The following is a 17,469-nucleotide window of genomic DNA, read 5'->3' as shown; positions in this document are numbered from 1 at the left end:
TATCAAAGAAAAATTCAGTTAATAATTTAAATTCCACTTATTACAAATCAACAAATCAAATGAAAATCACCTGAGGAATAGCGCTAGATGAAATAGTTCCACCTTCCGGACCGATAATATGCATCTCTTGACGAACGCGAGATATGACTGCAAAGTATTGTGGAAAATCGCATGTTACAATACGAGCTATCTTATCACCGCCAATCTCTCCTTCCAATTTATCCTTAGCTAATGCGTCCTAAAACCCAGTAAAAAAACAAAAATTAAACCGTGAATAACAGTAAAGCTTGGTAGCATTTCGGAAATGATAATCACCTGGATCATTTGATTATCTGTATTATGCAAATAGTGATCTTGCCAAGTTTCGCCAGTATCCGATCTAAGAATAACCAACTCTCTTTCTCGGCATTCTGAAGTAAACGATGGCACTTCAAGCACAACCGGACTGTATATGAAAATTATATATTAGCCACAATATTCCATGTAATTATTACACATATATTAAAATAGAATATACCTTAAGAAGGTCGCTTGAGGTGGGGCAAGTTGTAATAAGCGAGCTGCCAGAGATTCTCCTTCCATGAGTGGTGGAGGATGTGGTGGTGCACGTCGAGCATGTCGACACGTGATGCGAGTCGGTTGAGAGACTGCTCCTGGAGGTGCGACGACTGCCAATCCTGCTCGACGAGCTGATCTCATAGCACCTCCTCGAGCATCGACAACGAATGATGCTAAGAAACTAAAAATGAAATTGATTTGAATATATGTTTATTACTTAATGAAATGTATTTGAAAGCACCAAATGATATCATACCCAATATGTAATGGTTCTCTATCCACGTTGACATTATTAGCGGATGCAAGTATCGGCATGGAGGAATCAGTGGCTTCACGTCCACGTTCGGCCTCTCTCATATATCTATATTGTTGTTGCTGTTGTGCTAAGCACTCAACTTCGCCTAAAAGTATACAAAGTTTTTAAAAATCATATAGATTTTAGTTGAAAACGGGCGCAAAGCACACGGAATCGAATGAGCTACATTGGAAAGAATTATCAAACAATTCCAGAATTAAGTTTTGCAAATATATAAAGCTCTTATTACCTTCATCCTCAGAGTCGCTCATGAAAGTATCCTGCATTAGTTCAGGCGCAGCTACTCTGTAACGACCTTCCGTTGCTCCGCCTGGAATAAAAGAACGATTAAAGAAAAGCCATGGAAAAAAAACCGCACGAATCAAAACCACGATTAACTAACCAGTATCTCCGGCAGCCTGACTCACAGTATGCTCAGTCACGGGTCGCAAAGCCTCAACCACACCGATATATCCGAGTCTGTCGGCCACACCGCAAGCCGTCTGACCAGTCTACAAAGTGCGAGTTCAAAAATAAGTACCATTACATTAATTTAAATTGAAAGTGATTGATTGACAACGTACTGTCGTGAGGGCGTTGGGATCTGCCTTGCTCTTCAACAGCATATGAATGACCAAAGTGTGACCTTGTTGGGCAGCTTGATGCAGCGGCGTGTATCTAAAAGACAAAACGTATAATGACTTGCAATTCAATGCAGCAAATTCAATATTCAAATTTAAACGATTCTAATACCCAATATTAGTGACAGAGTGAACGTCGGCACTGTGATCGAGGAGTAGACGAACGACCGCGTGTTGACCGAAATGACTAGCAACGTGCAATGGAGTGTAACCGTCATGTGTTTGTGCATTAATATCGGCGCCCGCGCTCAATAAAGCTGCAGCTGCACCAGCGCGACCTTCCTGTGCGGCTAAGTGCAATGGTGTCAGGCCTGAAATTGGAAATAGCCAATGAAATATTTGGTATGTGGTTTTAATGTGTTTGTTTGTTATTTCGCTTGCCGTTATTGGCTTGATCGTTGACGTTGGCCTGGCGATCGAGTAGCATTTCTACGCAATCTCCGTGTCCCTCTTGAGCTGCCATGTGCAGAGCCGTGAATCCGGCGCGAGATTTTATGCAGGAATCGGCACCTGGTCACATTTTAAAATGCGTTTTATATTAAAAACATATTATACGATTTAATGCATAGCTGAATTTCAGATTAGCAAGATTTCATTGAAGTTTAGATCCATCGTTATATCTCGAAAAATTACAAATGCTCGTTGTAAACACTATATTTTCCCAGTCATATAAAAAATCAAAAGTAATAGCGACCATGATTGGCTACATATGAATGTAGTTATTAAAAATTCAAAAATATTTTTTTTATTGTCGAAGTATATATGTACATACATATGTATAAACATTAACTCACTATGGACCGTAAACACATTCGTTATGTTTTTAATAAAATTTCAATCAAAAGCCAACACAGCTTTTGTATTTAAATCTTCCAAATTTCATACAAAAAAAGTATTATTTAAAAGAATTAGTTTTAACTGTCATTCATTGATATCATACCAGCATTTCTTTATCCAAAATATCGATAAATAAATTAAAAGCCTGACTTTTTTTTTTCAAGGAATTTATCGATATATCGATATATATTAAAGATTTCAAATCAGTTTTTTCTCGCGCGGCTTAATCTTTCAATCAAATGAATAACACAATGATCTTTAAGATATGTATCGTTTATTACATGAAAATATATTGAAATGTAATACAGCAATCACTACAGTTTGAGTTATACTGATCTGATAATTTATAAAGTCGAAGACAACTGTAAACAATCTGTATTTCAATTTTCAATTTGATTAATAGAAAGGTTTAAGAGTGATGTTTAATTTACAAAATCTATTATTTCTACCGATACTTTGCGAAAAATACGCAGACTCTCATAGTATTCGGAAAATTCGGGCGGTCCATAGTGAGCTAATATAATTTTGTCAACTTTTGAATACTCTGAAATTGAGAATTACATTAAATTGGCATTCCCAGTAATAAATAATAGAAGAAATCTACATGAATTTGAAGTTTATGAAGACAAAAAATCAAAGAAAGAACTAATGAATTGAAATGACAATCCCATTATTCAAATAGCAGTCATGACAGATAAACGCGTCAAGGGTGATGCATTTAAATATTTGATAAACTGAACCCAACTTACCTAATGAAATTGATCATATGGTGATGAATATTAAAACTACGAAGTGTTATATTTAAACCCTTTGCCCGCGGCAACTTTCACGATAATTTTTTAAAGAATTTTGTAAATAGAGTTTTCGACCATAAATATAAATTATAATATTTATTTAAGTGACCAAATATGTCAATTAACACTTGAAGTATTTTGTTTACACAGTGAGTCACGCCATTCGCACTACTGACATTTTAAGCATGACGTCTATAGCAGTCATATGCGGGGAAAGGGTTAATGTAATGAAATTATGACAGGTTAACCAAATTACCATGTTCGAGTAGAGCAAAGGCGATATCTGGATGGTTATGTCTGCAGGCAACATGGAGTGCTGAATGCCCATTCTTGGCCAAGGAATGGGGCGAGGCGCCTGAACACAACACCAATTTTGTTACAAGTGTCTAATATTAGTAGTGAACTTTCAACAGTTAAAAGGAATGATATTATCAAAATACACAAATAACATTATCATGCAAAATCAACAGTATTTCACAATTATTAAAAATGAAAAAAGGTTATCTCTAAGGGACAAAAAAAGTTATAATAATTTTCACAAAAAAAAAAAAAAGGAAATGAACTGAAAACTTTGTGATATATATGCAATACCTTTATCGAGAAGCAAAAGTGCAATATCTGGATGTCCGTAATACGTCGCCATATGCAACGGAGTGATGTTGTTTTTACCGCATGCATCAACTTCAGCACCTTGTTTAACCAGCAACCGAGCTGTACCGACACGTCCATATTTTCCAGCGAGATGCAAAGGAGTGAATCCTTTACGAGTCTGTGACGAAACACTAGCTCCTTGTTCTAAAAGGATAGCTGCGACTTCTTCTTTTCCTAAAGCAATCAATAAAATCCATTAAATTCTAAAACACACTAGAAATAGCACAATAAAAAAACAAAAAATATACCTTCTTTAGCTGCAATATGCAACGGCGTATACGCATCTTTGGTCCTAGCCTCAACAGCAGCACCATGTTGTAACAACAAAGAAGCAATATCAGCATGCCCGAGTCGAGCTGCAACATGAAGAGCCGTTTGTTCTTCGCGAGCACGTGCATCTACCTATTGATACAATCACATAAAATTAAATAAAATATTAAAATAAATCAAATAATGTTCATTTAATATTATTATTAACCTGTGCTCCGTTTCTTAGCAATACACGTATGAGATCAGTTTGTTGTGCTCGTGCAGCCAAGTGAAGAGGTGTCTCTCCTCGCGCTGTAGCCCGATCGGCTGGGGCTCCCTGCTGTACCAAATGAATTGCGACGTTTAAGCACCCCATGAAAGCAGCCACGTGTAACGGAGTCAGGCCCGATTCAGTCGTAGCAGAAATATCTGATGAAAAATAAAATGAGACATTATAAGTGGTGCTTAGAGTTGTAAAAATATTGAAGTGTTTACGTTTTAGATGTGTACTTACTAGCACCATATTTCAATAATAGTTCGACCACTCGTAATCTGTTTTTCTTGCAAGCTATGTGAAGTGGAGTGAATCCGTTCAGAGCACGAGCGTTAGCGTCTGCATTTCTATCCAAAAGTAACTTGGCCACCTGCAATAGATACATTATCAAAATTTATTCAAAAATTCATCATCGAGATATATATATTTTATATGATGCATTAAAAGGTGCAGACACAGAGAATCGTACGCGGCAAGTGTTTTTCTTTAAGGTAGTTTTGTACATGCAAAAAGAACGCTGGCATGCTTGGTCTGTGCCACCGCGATCTTTCCAAAGCTCACCCAGTTGAAGTGTTTAGGTTTGACAGTGATAGATAGCGGTGATTCCCATATTTGAAGAAACGTAGGAGAAATAATAAGATCGTACGAATTAACAATGATAGGAAGAAACGCCTTTCCCAACTGGAAATCAAGTTCATGTCCATACCGTACAATTCAGTGTGTTTGCGCCTTAAATATTATGTTAAAAGTAACATATTTACAATCGATTACAAGAAAATTTGTCTAAAAAGTGACTTTTATTTAATGTCAAGATGTCCTTAATAATATTCAATATGCATATATATATAATGTTAATTTCGTCACTGTGACAATATTTTTCCTTAAATGGTGATTAATGACCTTTCATTGTATAAACCAAACTTTCGCAAGTTTTATAAGAATTAAAAAAATATTCCGTTTTTGATAAATCATAATATAAAATTAATAATCATTTATAAGTCATAGTCATAGAAAAATAATCATAAATAAGTCATTTTAAATATTTCGATATTAATCCATTTAAATAGTTACATATGTAGTAGCTTAAAAATAACCATTTAAAAAAAAATTCATCATCAGGACTCGACAACATTTGACAAATGAATAAAATTTGAAACATCATCATTCATACGATTTTCTCAATGTTTAAAGGATTGAAGCCAATATTGCAATTTTTTTAATATGTTAAAATGATAGATCTTAACCTTGACATGTCCACAATGAGCAGCAACATGTAAAGCTGTTAAATAGTCAACTGTAACATCATCGATAGGTGCACCAGCAGTCAACAAGGCACGCGCAACCTCTACATGCTCTCCTTGTACGGACATGTGTAGCGGTGTTAAACCATTCTGAAATCAAAATATCCAAATATAAAGCCGAATTGAACAACAATATAAAAAACAACATTAATCAAATGAAATAAAAACCTTAGTTTTGCTAGCAATCGGAGCTCCTTGTTGTAATAATCTCGAAACGACAGCCGTGTGACCGGATCGAGCAGCACAATGCAGCGGAGTGAGTCCGTCCCGCGTAACGGCACTGATATTAGCACCTGTTGAATGAAAATAAACATTATAAGGATGTTTGGTTGTGTGAAGGGTAAACAAAATGCGAAAGTTTATTTATAAAACCTTGTTCTATAAGCATATCAACCATCGGCGCTTGTCCCCACTTGCTGGCGACATGCAAAGGTGTGATGCTGTGTTTTGCAGCGTGGTTTACATCGGCACCGCGTTGCCGCAGAACAGTAGCCACTGCCGTGTTACCGTAATGTGCGGCAATGTGTAGTGGAGTAAAGCCAGATTTACTACAGGCGTCTGGATTGTGATCGTTCTACAACACGCAAAAATAATAAGCAACGTTAAAAATATTTTAAATAATCGGTATCACAGATAAGTCTATCTTTCTAACTATATCGAGCTGTTCAAATTTCCATAAAAACACTGAAATTATTGTGAAATTCATTTGAAGACGTGAATACCCAAAAGGAAACTCATCAAAAATGAGTCAGTGTTTACTTATCTTGAGATGCAATGATGAAGTATTTGAGATAGTCATCTGTGTATAGTTTCAGAGTCAACTCGTGTAAACATTATCTCGACATTGATCAGATAATTTTTTATGCACATGTGTTTGGGTGTCGCCGTGTTTGTTAAGATTTTATTTATTATTAAAAATATATATAGAATGATGACTTGGAATTGTTTCTATTATTACAGGCGACGATAACTACTGTAGGATCTGGTAGTCAGGAGACATAGCCGTCACAGCAAAATGAGACTCGTTGGGCGGTTTACAACATTGTTTATTAATCACAGCGCCACAACAAACTAATTCGTTCACAGCGTTTCATGGTACAAGATGACAACTTAACCATTCTTCAACTCGTGCATGCCAACTTAATCATTCATACATTCTTCTAGACTAGAAAACTAAATCCCACAATATAAAAAATATATACTGTAATCTCAATTAAGGATTATAAGCAAATATTTCAACCAGAATTTAATTTGAATTTCAGTAGATGTGTACATGTATTGCAAATAAATAATTAAGATTTAATCATTGAACATTGCACATATTGAATCTGTCTGAAATTTTCACTTATAACTTTTGATAAAATTAGACACGCAACTATTCAAAATAAAATTTTCACCTCTAATAGAAGAGTAGCTGCTTTGACGTCATCCTTTTTAGCCGCTATGTGAAGTGCCGGCAATCGAACTTTTCCACGTGTATCGGATTCTAACAACTCTGCGACAACTCTATCGTGACCTTGTTGCATAGCTACAGCCAACGGAGTAAACCCGTCCTACAAAAATACGACATGGAGACTAAAATGCTTCTGAAGTAAAGTTTAACATAATGTATGTATATGAATTCATTCATGAATACCTCAGTAGCTAGCGTTTGACTTGCACCACATCCAAGCAGCAGACGTACGCAAGAAGCGTGACCTTCCTGAGCGGCCATGTACAGAGGTGTGAAGCCGGCTGCCGACTGAGCATCTGGAGCAGCTCCCGCTGTCAGAAGGGCTTTGGCAGCCGCTTCCTGTCCGGCCAAAGCTGCTATATGCAAAGCAGTATTGCCTAAAATACAACATATCATCAATGAGTAAACACAAATCAATTTGCTCAAATAACGTATTTTGAAATGTAAATAATACCTTTCTTGGTAGGAGCATCAGGTAATGCTCCCCTGGTAAGCAATTCTTGCACCACTTCTACATGACCATCTTTGGCAGCTAAATGCAGAGCATTTAGTCCATTCTGTAAGATAAATTGTACATTATATTACAATGATTGATATACATACGTATATAAGGTGTCAAATCAGACATGGGGTAAAAACAAATGCAGCATATATCATCTAGAACAGAGTGGCTTTACCGCTGCGTGACGATTACTGTTTAGTAACTATGATTGCATCATTCATGAGTTTTGGAGCATCTTTCCAAACATCCATTTCTTCCGTAATAGTAATAATTAGATCATATCCCATAATGAATATCTTTTACATGATCTAAACAATCTGACCGTGTTTTATTTCATATTGCGACACAATATATTATAATTGTACATACATGTAACTTTAGTAGTATAGTTTAGACGTACAGAAAATTTGAATTGTGGGGTAAAACCAGACCTAAGAGATGCTTCACCTTCGTCTACTAAGCATCTATTGAGTCTGATGTAGCCTACTTGTTCAGTCTTACTAATGAAATTAATTATTGCTTGTAGAAAAAAACACAATCTCAATAATTCCAAAGAACCCAAAATCAAACTATTACATACATTTGTATGTAAATTTTCTTCCAGACCACTCATTAAGTAAAATTTATTTACATAATTATTCTGAAAAAACTTTAATAATTTATCTAGAATAAATGAAAGCGGAAAAAGTAACTTTTACCACTGTTTAATTGAGTTGTGAAGGGGGGAGGGGTAGAAAGCCGCGTTTAGATAGCTAGCTGTCATCGCTACGATCTGACACAAGATTCTGATGTAATTTTTAATGAGTTAGTTAATGATTCAATTCCTCTAGCTTTATGTCGGAGACATTAACTTACTCATATGTTAGCTAACCCCTGTATGTCGGTAAAATATCAAAGCAATTTGAAGAGTGGAGGTGGTTCAAAATGAGATCACAAACTTTTGACGGGCAGAAATGTCATTGGACTAACAGAGTGAAGCTAATAAAAAAAAATCTTGTAAAAATCAAACTTTTACTTATTTGTACAATATATGTTAGGACTTGACCTAGGTGCAAGGAAAGTCAATATTTCCTGGAAAAAAAATTTGATTCCACAACAAACATATTATGTGTGTATAAAAATTAAGCATAATTTTATTTGTTTTTACCAAGGTGCCATTACGGGATTGCTCCAGGGCGACACCTATGACCAACTTTATACATATGTACTATATACATACATATAAGTTTATAATACTATTTAAAATTTGAAATTAAATTCAAATAATGGTGAAAAATGAGGTGGCCAATTCGATAGGAACCGTTTCATCAAATAAATCAGATAAATTGGCTAGCTCTGATAGGAAACAATTGACCTGAAGTCACATACATATATCCAAGGTCTGGCCAGCAACAACGGATCAGGGCTCGAACCCATGAACCCTCAGTTGTTAGCATTATACGATAATGTTGCTGGTTAAAGAAATGTGCGTGCTTATCAAGTAAATACCTTGCTTTGTGATAATTCAATTAGTAATATATGATAAATTACGAATGCCAATTAAGCAAAAGTGAGTACAATTGAGCATTAACAATAAATAAAAATACTAACAGAATTGCATGTGTTGATATCTTTGACAGCACCGGTGTCTAACAAGTCTCTGACAGCTTGCAATTGACCAGCTCTCGCTGCACGTAGAAATGCAGTGGTTGGTTCCATCTACAAAGAAAGAAAACAAAAACATTTTAACATATGTACACTCGCTTAAAGGATTTAATATATTACAGTTAGGGACAGGAGATGACCAGATTGGATATGAAAATTTACGATCGTTTCAGGATGAAAAGGATAATGCATCTTTAATTGAAACATATTGTTCTTGAATTTTATTAGACAGACATGAAATTCAACCATTTAATAAGAAGAGATTTATTAATCATAAAATTCATACGAGCCTAAACAATTCCCAGAAACACACAATGCATGAAATCGTAATACATATAATTATTCAGTTGTCACTTAGGATATACGCACTGATGATGATTCATTATGCTATTATATGGCTGTACGTTGTATATACCAGAGGTGCACATATGTGTAGGAAGTTCTGATTCGACATAAATCACATAATTATGAATTGAGCGGACGCGTCAAAAATGCATCCCAAATTCATATGAAACGAGCATCTAATTGATCACACACGTGTGAACGCGGGCATTCAAATAGATCTTGAAAATATGTATGTATGTAGGTATGTCCGACTGGCAAAACTGTTCTATATACAAGTGTTTGAGAATTCGTTGAATAGCGATGAGCAGCTGGCTTGGTTGGGTTCTATTTGCGACAGTGACGTCACACGTGGTGGCGATATTGACGAGAACATGGAAAATTTACAATGATCCACATCCTCGCAATGTCTCCAATGCAGACTGTTGAGGGTTAACAACACGATATTCAGATTCAAAACAACGGTGTTTGTTTACAGAGCGCGATAAGGGGGTGTGGTGTTTACGTGCAGGTAAAACAAGTCGCGTTATGCATATCCGATTATTACACAGCCTTGAGATAACATTGCCAATGTATAGGAATGTAATGGGGCGTACAATTAAGATTTTTTTAGTTTGTTTAAAATTCGTCATAGAAAAAGTTTGCTGAAAGAGGCTGGGCGCTGCTCGATTCGGTCGAAAGATTTTTGAGTGGAGGAGGAAATGCAAATCGTGTTGAGAATTTGGATGCGCATGCGCAGCAGAGCGCTCCTGAACATTCAAGATGATCAAATTAGTATGGCAATATATGCAGTCTACATGCATTTGAATAATATATTATTCATCATTCGACTTTTTAAACTTTTTAAAATCAATTTACTTAAAATAAAGGTGATGTGTATTTTAAATGGGTACCATTTATCGGCCCGGCAAATTAAAAGAATGCCCCGCAACGTCAATTAGTTAGTAAATGTTAGTAACGTAGACATAACAACAGTAACCGACATCATCTATTCATATAAGCCAGCAGTTTGGCTTAGTGGTAACGTATATATTTGGCACCACTGAGGTCAAAGGTTCGAGTCCTCGCCACTGCTGGTTAGATTTAGGGGTTTTGTGACTCCAAATCGATCGTTTCTTATCAGAGTTTGCCAATTTTATCTGATCATTGCTGAAACGGTTCCTGAAAATTGGTATTAGATCTAATCCTGTTGTCACAAAAATCTGCCTGTGTATAATTTGTAATAATTGCGCATGCGCATATGAATATTTTCGGAAACGTCATATTGTGACAATATTGACTCAACCATACAAGCAATACTGCGCCATGTCGTTACACTCTGTAATGTGTATATATTGCATTCGGCCAAAACAAGTCTGAACGTGCGTTGCTGTATAGTATGAATAGAAGCTTTTCCATGCACTGCTGCGTCAGGCCGCTTCCGCGCAGTGCTGGATAATATACATAACCTTGATACGTCAAACCCAGGGTCAACGAGGGGGGGGGGGGGAAGAGCCGGGATAAAATTCCAGGGCCTGGACTACTCGATGAGCCCTGTGTTAGAAATGGTACCTGTTATATCATTACCATTCTTATTCAATTATTTTAAAAAATAACAACCAACATATGGGTATTTTTCCAATAGTTTTGATAGATTTTTCACATATTAAGAATATATTTAAAAGACCATTTTTTTACTTTGTCATAGGGCCCCGGATTCCTCTCCCACTTACACAATCACTATTATTGTCAATTTAAAAAGGCCTCGTCAGTAAGGTGCCTAATAGACATTAAAATTGCATAGACATCCAAATTTTGAACGGATGGCGTGTTTTGAATCTTATACCTTACTATTTTCATAAAAAAATAAAACGCATTAAATAAATTTACGACGATTAAACGAATTTTTATAGGGAACAGTCGAAATTAAAGTGTACAAAACATTTTTAGAGCAATTAAAAACACATAATGAATTAGTCGCAACTCAGTTTTACCTCAAGAAACTAATCCATGTGAGTAATTTTCAAAGCCCGCAATTTCATATGTGTTTTCCTTCAATATATCATAAAAGCACTCATAAAACTTAACGATTTAATATTTAACGTACGCCACTGATCGCACATGCTTCATTGTGTGCTAGCAACAGAAATAAAACACATTCTACATAAATATAGACTGAAAACTTTACAGTTACTAAAATAATCGAAAAATCGCCCGCTCTAGAGTAGGTTGAATGACTTTTTTAATTCGTTTTTTTTTAACATATTCTATAATAAAGAAAGTCTGTAATCACACACATACATATTGATGCAATAGCGTGTGCAACAAAACGCAACAATGCGCTGAAAGTGAAATTGCGCAGTCTGTTCGCCGGACCGGATAGGGCAAACGTGTAAATTGAAACGACAAGTGCAAAATGGGGTTGATGAACAATCAAAAACGGCGAGTTGACGAATAAAGAAATCAGTACATATCCGCAATTAGCAATTTATTGTCGAATCCAGTCAACATTTCAATCAAACAGGAGACAGAAACAGACATCGGAACTTAAGGTCGTCCTAAAATATTTATAAATCGGTTCGAACAGTGACAACATCGAATTAATTTTAGATTTGGTCCGTATTGATTTTGACACACTACCTATCTATGATCAGAAGAAAAGTTCAATGAGTTGAAAGAAAAAAAAGAAGAAAAAAAAAACAACAAAGGATCTATTTTCTATAATATATATTTATATACAGTATGTATGTATAGTGCAATTTTGATATTTTGCAATACGATTAGTCGTCGTACAAAAACTTGAATTTGAGCCAAAATCTCGACACGATTATAATATGTGCCTCCTTATATACATTTAAAAAACGGTTCACCGTCAGACAAATATAAGACAGATGTTACACGTCCAATTGGCCTCCCCTCTTGAGGGGTTTCCTTATTACAAACAACACGCGAGGAATTCAAACTGCAACTGTTTATTGTGGAGGATTTTATTCGGGGAATGTGCGTGAGCAAGCGTAACACTTTCAATAAAACAAATTTTAAATGAGAGCATAAAAAAGGAAGGAAAAATATGAATCACTGCAGTGTTTTGTATGTAGAGAATCATTAGCGCTATTGATGCCATACATAGTATTTTTTTTAAATGCTTTTTATTATTACTTAACCATGTTCACAATACATCTCATTTATTTATTTACATATTAGCCACAGTGCAATTACAGAATACTCTAACGCGTCACTGAGATCAGACATACATATAAGCATAATACAAATACTATATATAAGAAAATTAGCGAGACATATACGTTATAGATAGTAATTTTTTGAAATCATATTCAAATAGTGGTGACTAGTGAGTAAGATGGTTTTTGCCAATTTGATGGAGAAACCGCTTCAACAATAAAATCAGATACATTCGAAAACTCTGATAGGAAACGATCGACTTGAAAAGTCACAAATATCTAAGTCTGATTAAAAAGCAGCATGAAAGATTATACACAGAATAAATTCTTTTCAATCGCGGTCAGCTCACGGAATCGACCTCTCAACGCAACCAACGAGCCATGCTGTCGGCTTATATCTATTTTAATAGCTACTGATCATTTATTTAACAATTTTATTTTTTGTTCGTAATTACTTTTTTTAATGCCGAATCCGTATTCGGACGTAGGCCAACCTCCATGGGCAGACATCGTTTATGGCCCTTGCGAATTCCATGGAGTCCCATCCATGACCTGATGTTCTGGAGCCAAGAGAGCTTCTTTCTCCCAAGCCACCATTTGCCTTATATTTTCTCTTCTATGATTGTTTGTAGAAGATGATATTTGGGCCGCGAATAACGTGGCCAAAATATTCCATCTTACGGCGCTTTATCATGTCTAGAAGCTCTCTCTTTTTTATGAAGAAGCTGGAGGACCGCTTCGTTCCTTACATGCTTCTTCCATGAAATCTTTAAAATCCTCCGGGAACACCACATTTCAAAGAACTCTATCCTGTTTAGGCTTACCACTGGTAATGATAGTTTTATATTATTTTAATGTAAATGTACGGCATAATAGGAAAAAGAGCTCAAAAACCTATTTACATATGTAGTATATGAGGAGTGAATTATATGAAGAAAAACGTTTGATTTGTAGTTTTGTAGATACAATGGTCAAACTCAATAATTGACTTACATATACATATGTACATATATAACAGGGTTTTTTTTATAAAATTTCCATATTAAAGAAATTTAACACGACCTTATTCTAAAAATTTGGAATAAAAAAACAATACAATTGAAATTATTTTATATGTACATTAAAAACGTGCCATTGAATATTTTTCGTTTACAATTTTCTTTCACTTTTTTGTTGTAATGGGAAAATGTTTTGACACAAAACAATACACAATGTCTATTTTAGAATTTAAAAATTGGCCGAGGACATTTTTTTAAAAGTAAGCGCGTTCTGTGTTTATGTGAAAATACTGTACTATTTTGTTTAAAATGTCCACGTCTTGCTTGAGAAACTGCCATACAATGCCAATTAAAACAGATTTAATCAAATACTACTGACTTTTGGTGGCTTTAATAAAATATTTATATTTTGATACTAGTGGCGTGTCGTGAAAATCTCTTCGTTTTTGTCGCACAGTCTTACTTACGTTTGCGCGAGCAGGATACAAGGGGACTCATTATGACGTCACTTAGTAAGTAAGATTGTGCGACAAAAACAGAGGGATTTTCACGGCACGCCACTATTATGAACAAATGTAGTTCTGCAAAAAGAAACTAAATGAGTAATATTAAAAAAAATCCAAATAAAAATTTACCGGCATCCCAAAATTGATGCACAAACTGTCAAAAGATCCATGGACCATATTTTAAGAGCACCTGCTCTAGAAGCCTTATTTGAATCGGTGCTTTGCATAAAACACCTTATCAATATTTTGTAACATGTGTCAAATACATAGATAAACAATTTAAAATATCAACAAAATTTGAAACCGATTTGCAAATAAAACAACCTAATATTATCGAAGAGTGAGTGGGTTGTATCAGATAAGTGAATGTATATTAGTAGATATATTATGAAGTGCATTTAATAATCAATTAAAACTATATTGATAGTGTGCCATGAATGTGCAATAGTCAAAAAAACTGACCCGGCTTATAAAGCAATCCATGGGAGTAGAGAATTGGCACTCTATAGGAGACCCATAGCTGAGCCACGACTAACCACCACCTGAGCGAGATGGGCAATAATGACATTCGTGGCCGAAGACCATGTCCACCGTGGTCAACGTTTCGGAACGACGATTCTTGTAAATCTACACGGAGCAGATCTAATTCCATGTTTTGAGACGTGATGTCATCTTGGGAACGCAGCGTGTTGCGTTTCTTCCAAACCAGCCGAGAAGCCAAATATATATCGACGCCAGAGAGGAAGATGATGCATATCTAACATATCGACCCATTCCGATGTGAAATTTTCTAGAACAGCGATTCATAACCGGAGGCGAGTGACGTCGTACCAGATTCAAGAGATTTTAAAGAAAGACACAAAAAAATAATGCTATGAAAGAAGACAAACTTTTTACTAGGCAAACTTGCGTAGTTAGATATTAGATATTTTTTTCTAAAATACATATAAATAATTCGTGTTATATGTATATTTAACCGAAACATTTCATAAACTTGGTCAAATTAGTGCAATAGAACAATTGATACAATACGATTTTATCAGTAGCATATAACATATGCAAACATCATATCGACTAATCTGCATATATGTACATATGTCTGTATTAGCATATGTGCTCAAAAACAATCATTGAAATTGAATGCAAAACGGAATCAACCCACATGATTAATATTTATACCATAACAATTAAATTTGTATTTAAAGACATCAATCGCCAAGATGCGACACAAAGTCCTATGCAAAACAGTATGGAACGCTGTATGCTTGGCATAACGAGGAAAGATAGGAAACGGAATACATGGGTGAGAAGTATGACAAGGTTAGTGGATATAGTGAAGAGATTGAAATGACAATGGGCGGGTCATGTGGCTAGAAGAATGGACCAAAGTTGGACAAAAGAAGTGCTAGTATGGTAGCCGATAGAATGCAAAAGGGTAAAAGGAAGACCGCCGAAAGATGGTTAGACGAAATTAGGTAGTGTGGGGTGAGATGGATGAGAGTTGCGCAAAACAGAGACGAGTGGAAACGTGTTAGAAAAGCCTTCATCCAGCAGTGGATGGTGAATAGCTATAAATGATGATATAAAAAAAAATTAATCCTTGTTTGCTTATTTATTTTCAATTCAGAACCACGAAATTTGATATCCAAATTTATTTTCATAATTTTCAATTCAGTAATAGTAAAATATAAAATTTGCTATGGGATGGTTCTTTTTTGCAGAACTATATACCTACATATCTGTTTATTTTACTGTTATCTTGGATGTAAAATTGGAGCATGCGTCAGGTTGCCCCGGTTGCTTTAATCGATGTACGTGGCAGTGTCATGTAGGCAAAGTCTGACGACGAAGATGATGATGATGATGATGATGACGGTGGTAAAAAGTAGACAATTGGCAAATAACAAGTGCCGCGATATACCCGGGCGGTGACATAATCCGCCGGAACAACGCCCCACCTTTTGCCGGTACATGTGCTCGTCGAATCATAAACAAAGTGCTTCTCAAACAAACGTATGCAACGACACGTCGACGGATCATGATATAGATGAAAGTAGAATGAATTAGATACGTATGTATATTTTGTGTAGAGAATATGTGTAACATCGGCGGCGTTTGATCTGTCGCATAAAACCTGTTGAACCAGAGAACAGGTAGGTCGAGTCTTGGCTCGCGAACAGGACAGCGGCTCTTCTGATCTGGATCGCGTTTATGGTTCTATAATCCAATTTGGCGCATATAAAACGTGATAGCGTTTAATACTTTTTATATGAAATTCAATTTGTGTTTTTCTAAGCGCAAAGTTGGCTCGTTACACTTTTCAATACAAAGCAATAAGCTATAAGTAATTGTATATACATATGTATGTAGTTCGGTCTAATGGTGCGTACGCACCAAGCCAACGAACGGCCCACAGGCCAACTTTAAAAACCAGTAGCGTACAAAATATCGAAATAAAAATTAAATTTAAAAATTGAAATTAAATATCAAAATTAAAACTATTATTATTATATTAAAATTAAATTCAAGTATCAAAATAAAATTATAATCATTATATTAAAATTAAAATTAAATATTGAAAGTTAAAACAGAACATGCACAATTTAAATAAATTTTCGAGATTGACCTAAAATTAGATCATCAACAATCACATACAGGTAATCCTCGACTTTTGTTTGTCGAAGATGTTTTGACTTACGAAGATACGCACTAAGATCGAAAAAAAATCAAAGAATTATTATTTTTACTTCCCCGTAATGCGCAGTTACTAAGAATATATCATGTATTAGTATGGGTGATCCAACGATTTTTGCTAACCCGGGGTGTTGTCGGTCACATCAAACGGATTTTTTTATTCTTCAATTGTTACTCTCGTCGAAATAAATCAAGTAATTAAATCATTTCAGAGGTAAAATTTATCGGATAATGTGTGATTATTAATTTTATTTCGACGAAAGAAAAAAAACCCTTTGACAAATCACCGACATCCGACACCGCGTTTTTTTATGAATTGTTTTTTTTTATCGATCATCCAAGTGGAAATACAGTAACATCTCGTGTCGACTTTAACAATATTATTTTTCGCTCGTACGCAGAGAAATTATAATATTTCTCTGGTTTTAAATGCGGTATCGTCGTAATTCAAAACATTGTTGTAATTCAAAACATCAACGATGATCTAATTTTAGCTCAATCTCGCTCTTTAGCTTGATTTTGATATTTAATTTCAATTTTAAAATTTAATTTTTATTTCGATATTTTGT

At 35.2% G+C, this 17,469-nt stretch overlaps 1 protein-coding gene across 1 annotated transcript in view; it reads right to left on the bottom strand.

Moving 5' to 3' along the window:
* The window catches only part of LOC143913654 (uncharacterized), a 48,365-nt gene that overhangs the window by 5,710 nt on the left and 25,186 nt on the right, over nt 1-17,469 (bottom strand). Inside the window, exons 2-22 of the mRNA XM_077433557.1 lie at nt 9,146-9,253; nt 7,508-7,610; nt 7,237-7,430; nt 6,998-7,153; nt 5,973-6,174; nt 5,769-5,893; nt 5,544-5,690; nt 4,540-4,669; nt 4,255-4,454; nt 4,025-4,178; nt 3,717-3,950; nt 3,382-3,480; nt 1,876-2,004; nt 1,607-1,805; nt 1,438-1,531; nt 1,257-1,365; nt 1,104-1,184; nt 815-959; nt 518-739; nt 316-445; nt 71-238 (exon numbers count right to left, since the gene is read on the bottom strand). Coding sequence (XP_077289683.1) covers nt 71-238; nt 316-445; nt 518-739; nt 815-959; nt 1,104-1,184; nt 1,257-1,365; nt 1,438-1,531; nt 1,607-1,805; nt 1,876-2,004; nt 3,382-3,480; nt 3,717-3,950; nt 4,025-4,178; nt 4,255-4,454; nt 4,540-4,669; nt 5,544-5,690; nt 5,769-5,893; nt 5,973-6,174; nt 6,998-7,153; nt 7,237-7,430; nt 7,508-7,610; nt 9,146-9,253 — 3,129 coding nt within the window. The remainder of the gene's footprint in view (nt 1-70; nt 239-315; nt 446-517; nt 740-814; nt 960-1,103; nt 1,185-1,256; nt 1,366-1,437; nt 1,532-1,606; nt 1,806-1,875; nt 2,005-3,381; nt 3,481-3,716; nt 3,951-4,024; nt 4,179-4,254; nt 4,455-4,539; nt 4,670-5,543; nt 5,691-5,768; nt 5,894-5,972; nt 6,175-6,997; nt 7,154-7,236; nt 7,431-7,507; nt 7,611-9,145; nt 9,254-17,469) is intronic.

Source organism: Arctopsyche grandis, chromosome 6 (assembly GCF_051622035.1).
Source record: "Arctopsyche grandis isolate Sample6627 chromosome 6, ASM5162203v2, whole genome shotgun sequence".
Taxonomy (NCBI): Eukaryota; Metazoa; Arthropoda; class Insecta; order Trichoptera; family Hydropsychidae; genus Arctopsyche; species Arctopsyche grandis.
The sequence above is the reverse complement of the archived record's forward strand: the minus strand, read 5'-3'. Positions and strand labels throughout refer to the sequence as shown.